The following is a 2,366-nucleotide window of genomic DNA, read 5'->3' as shown; positions in this document are numbered from 1 at the left end:
TTACATTAATGGATTATCACTAAAGAACCTCATGTTATGTAAGATCTTGACTGGCTGTGACTCTGCTACAAGCACTAATTAGAGATTTTGTTGCATGAAAAGGTACATTTAAACAATAACTTGTTTGTATTGCATTCAAGCACGAACAGATACCTACAAAAACATACACTTGGCCCCTGATTGTAAGAAAGATATGTCCGTTTTTAAAGTGGGGAGTGTGACTGTTACCGCGTGACCTTTATCAAAGGCTCAGCGTCGTTATCCTCACAAGGGTGCTGGAGTACTGGAAACAGGGGTTCGGATCATTTTAACCCATATCTATTTTCTTTTTTTTTAAATTATTAATTGTTTAACAAAATCTCTTTCTCTGAGCAATTGTATTATTATAATATAATTACCCAATTTTTTTGAAGCACAGGCTTACAATATAGTATTATTTATTTTATACAGTATTTTTTCTCATCTTTATCAAACATGGCAAAACTGATGGACCCCACTGTACATAAAGTAAAGACAGCTAAGTCTGAGTTGGCACCCTAAATAGTGCACTTCTTAACCAGGAGTTCTAGGGTGTCGTTTCGAGCATAGCCTATGTCACAAAGACACAACAAGAACAAACCCATATTTCACTGAACCAAAAGTGCAGTGTGCAAAAATATAAAATAAAACCAGGTAAAGTAACGGTCTGTATTAAAGATAAGTGTTCTCTCTCCTCTCCTCCTTCCCTCTTTCCTCTCCTCCTTCTCTCTTTCTTCTCCTCCTTCCATCCTCTCCTCCTTCCATCCTCTCCTCCTTCCATCCTCTCCTCCTTCCATCCTCTCCTCCTTCCATCCTCTCCTCCTTCCATCCTCTCCACGTTTCTCCGCTCTTCCCTGCAGCTTGTGTCAAAGACAAATATTCTTTCTCTCCTCTCAGATGTTCTCCCTGACCTCTGCCTTGTTCTTAATGACAGAGGAGAAGCGGACCAGTTTTATCTCCTTGGCATCCTGTCCTTTAGCGTCGTCCCAAACATACTCCGGTGACAGGAGCTTGGTGGGCTTGTTCCTCAACAGGTACCAATTCAGGTGACTCTCTTCCTGCCACACAGCCTCCACACCCATTGACTTATCCACCTAGAGGGYGGAAGGGGGTAGAGGAAGGGATGGGGTGGGGTGAGTACTGTACGRGAGTGACTAACCGTATGCCTGCGTGCATAAGAACCTACCTCCAGGTGCTCCCTGCACGTCTTGGTCAGCCGGTGAATATCCTCRAACGCTCCTCCGAATATGTTGGCCTGGTAGTAGAAGTCTCCCTGGTCCTGGGGTATGTAGGCTGTGGAGATGGTCCTCCGCTCGTAGGGGTACTGGCTCCGGGGMTKCATGTAGAACCTTSAAAAACACAAGACAYMTTTMMWWTMMTWKRTRKWCRTTTTTWAKKAKAAAAAAAAGACCCTTGAGGTTAGAAACCATCTTTGCGAGGTAGACCTGACAAGAGGTCAACAGGAAGTAGTCAGCATGTAGGCGTATACAATAAAAGAGTTGTCAACAACATTTTCCTCCATCAGAGTTTTAAATGAGTAAGTATTACCAGGGGTGGATTTTGCCTGGCCGCCTGGCCTTTAAGTAAGAATTACCAGTGGGTGGTGCTGGCCCTTTAAAAGTAAGTATCACAGGAGTGGATGCTGGCGCTTACGTACGTATTACTAGGGGTGGATCGCTGGCCCTTTAAGTAAGTAATATTACGAGGGGTGGGATCGCTGGCCTTTACAGTAGTAGCTTTAAGGGGTGGGACGCTGGCCGCTTTAGAAGATAAGTATTAAACAGGGTGGATGCTGGCCCCTTTAAGTAAGTATTCCAGTGGGGTGGATGCTGGCCCTTTAAGTAAGTATTACCAGGGGTGGATGAATGGCCCTTTAAGTAAGTATCACCAGGATGGGAGTGCTGGCCCTTAAGTTAGTATTACCCAGGGGTGGATGCTGGTGGCCCTTAAGTAAGTACTCTTACCGGTTGGATGCTGGGCCCTTTAGTAGGAAATAAATTCATGGGGTGGATTGCAGGTCCTTTTAGTAAGTAAGTATTACCTCGTGATGGGGTGGACGGCGGCACGCAGTCCTCCCCAGAGCCTTTTCGGGCCCGACACACGGCCCGTGGGACCTCATGTCTACGTCCAGAGCAGAATATGTAGTAATTTGTGCTTCGCGCCCCGGTGGAGTGTGAATTCCTTATGAGTCCTGTCTTCCAAAAATAACAGATGATTGGTGGATGTTCAGCGTAGATTAATAAATCACCAATACAAACATAAAACTTTGTCCTCATGATGGAGATATTTGGTTTTGGTAGGGGCAGAGGCTAACATAGAAATACATACAGTCCATAAAGTCTACTGTA

At 44.7% G+C, this 2,366-nt stretch overlaps 1 protein-coding gene across 1 annotated transcript in view; it reads right to left on the bottom strand.

Moving 5' to 3' along the window:
* Nucleotides 1-103: 103 nt before the first annotated feature.
* Nucleotides 104-2,366, bottom strand: part of LOC112074307 (globoside alpha-1,3-N-acetylgalactosaminyltransferase 1) — a 31,675-nt gene continuing 29,412 nt past the window's right edge. The window contains 3 exon segments of the mRNA XM_070440466.1: nucleotides 104-1,112; nucleotides 1,205-1,367; nucleotides 1,983-1,999. Coding sequence (XP_070296567.1) covers nucleotides 912-1,112; nucleotides 1,205-1,367; nucleotides 1,983-1,999 — 381 coding nt within the window. The 3' untranslated portion in view covers nucleotides 104-911.

The sequence above is a fragment of the Salvelinus sp. IW2-2015 genome, unplaced genomic scaffold, assembly GCF_002910315.2.
Source record: "Salvelinus sp. IW2-2015 unplaced genomic scaffold, ASM291031v2 Un_scaffold2574, whole genome shotgun sequence".
In the NCBI taxonomy this organism is placed as follows: Eukaryota; Metazoa; Chordata; class Actinopteri; order Salmoniformes; family Salmonidae; genus Salvelinus; species Salvelinus sp. IW2-2015.
This window is presented reverse-complemented; position numbering and strand designations above follow the sequence as displayed.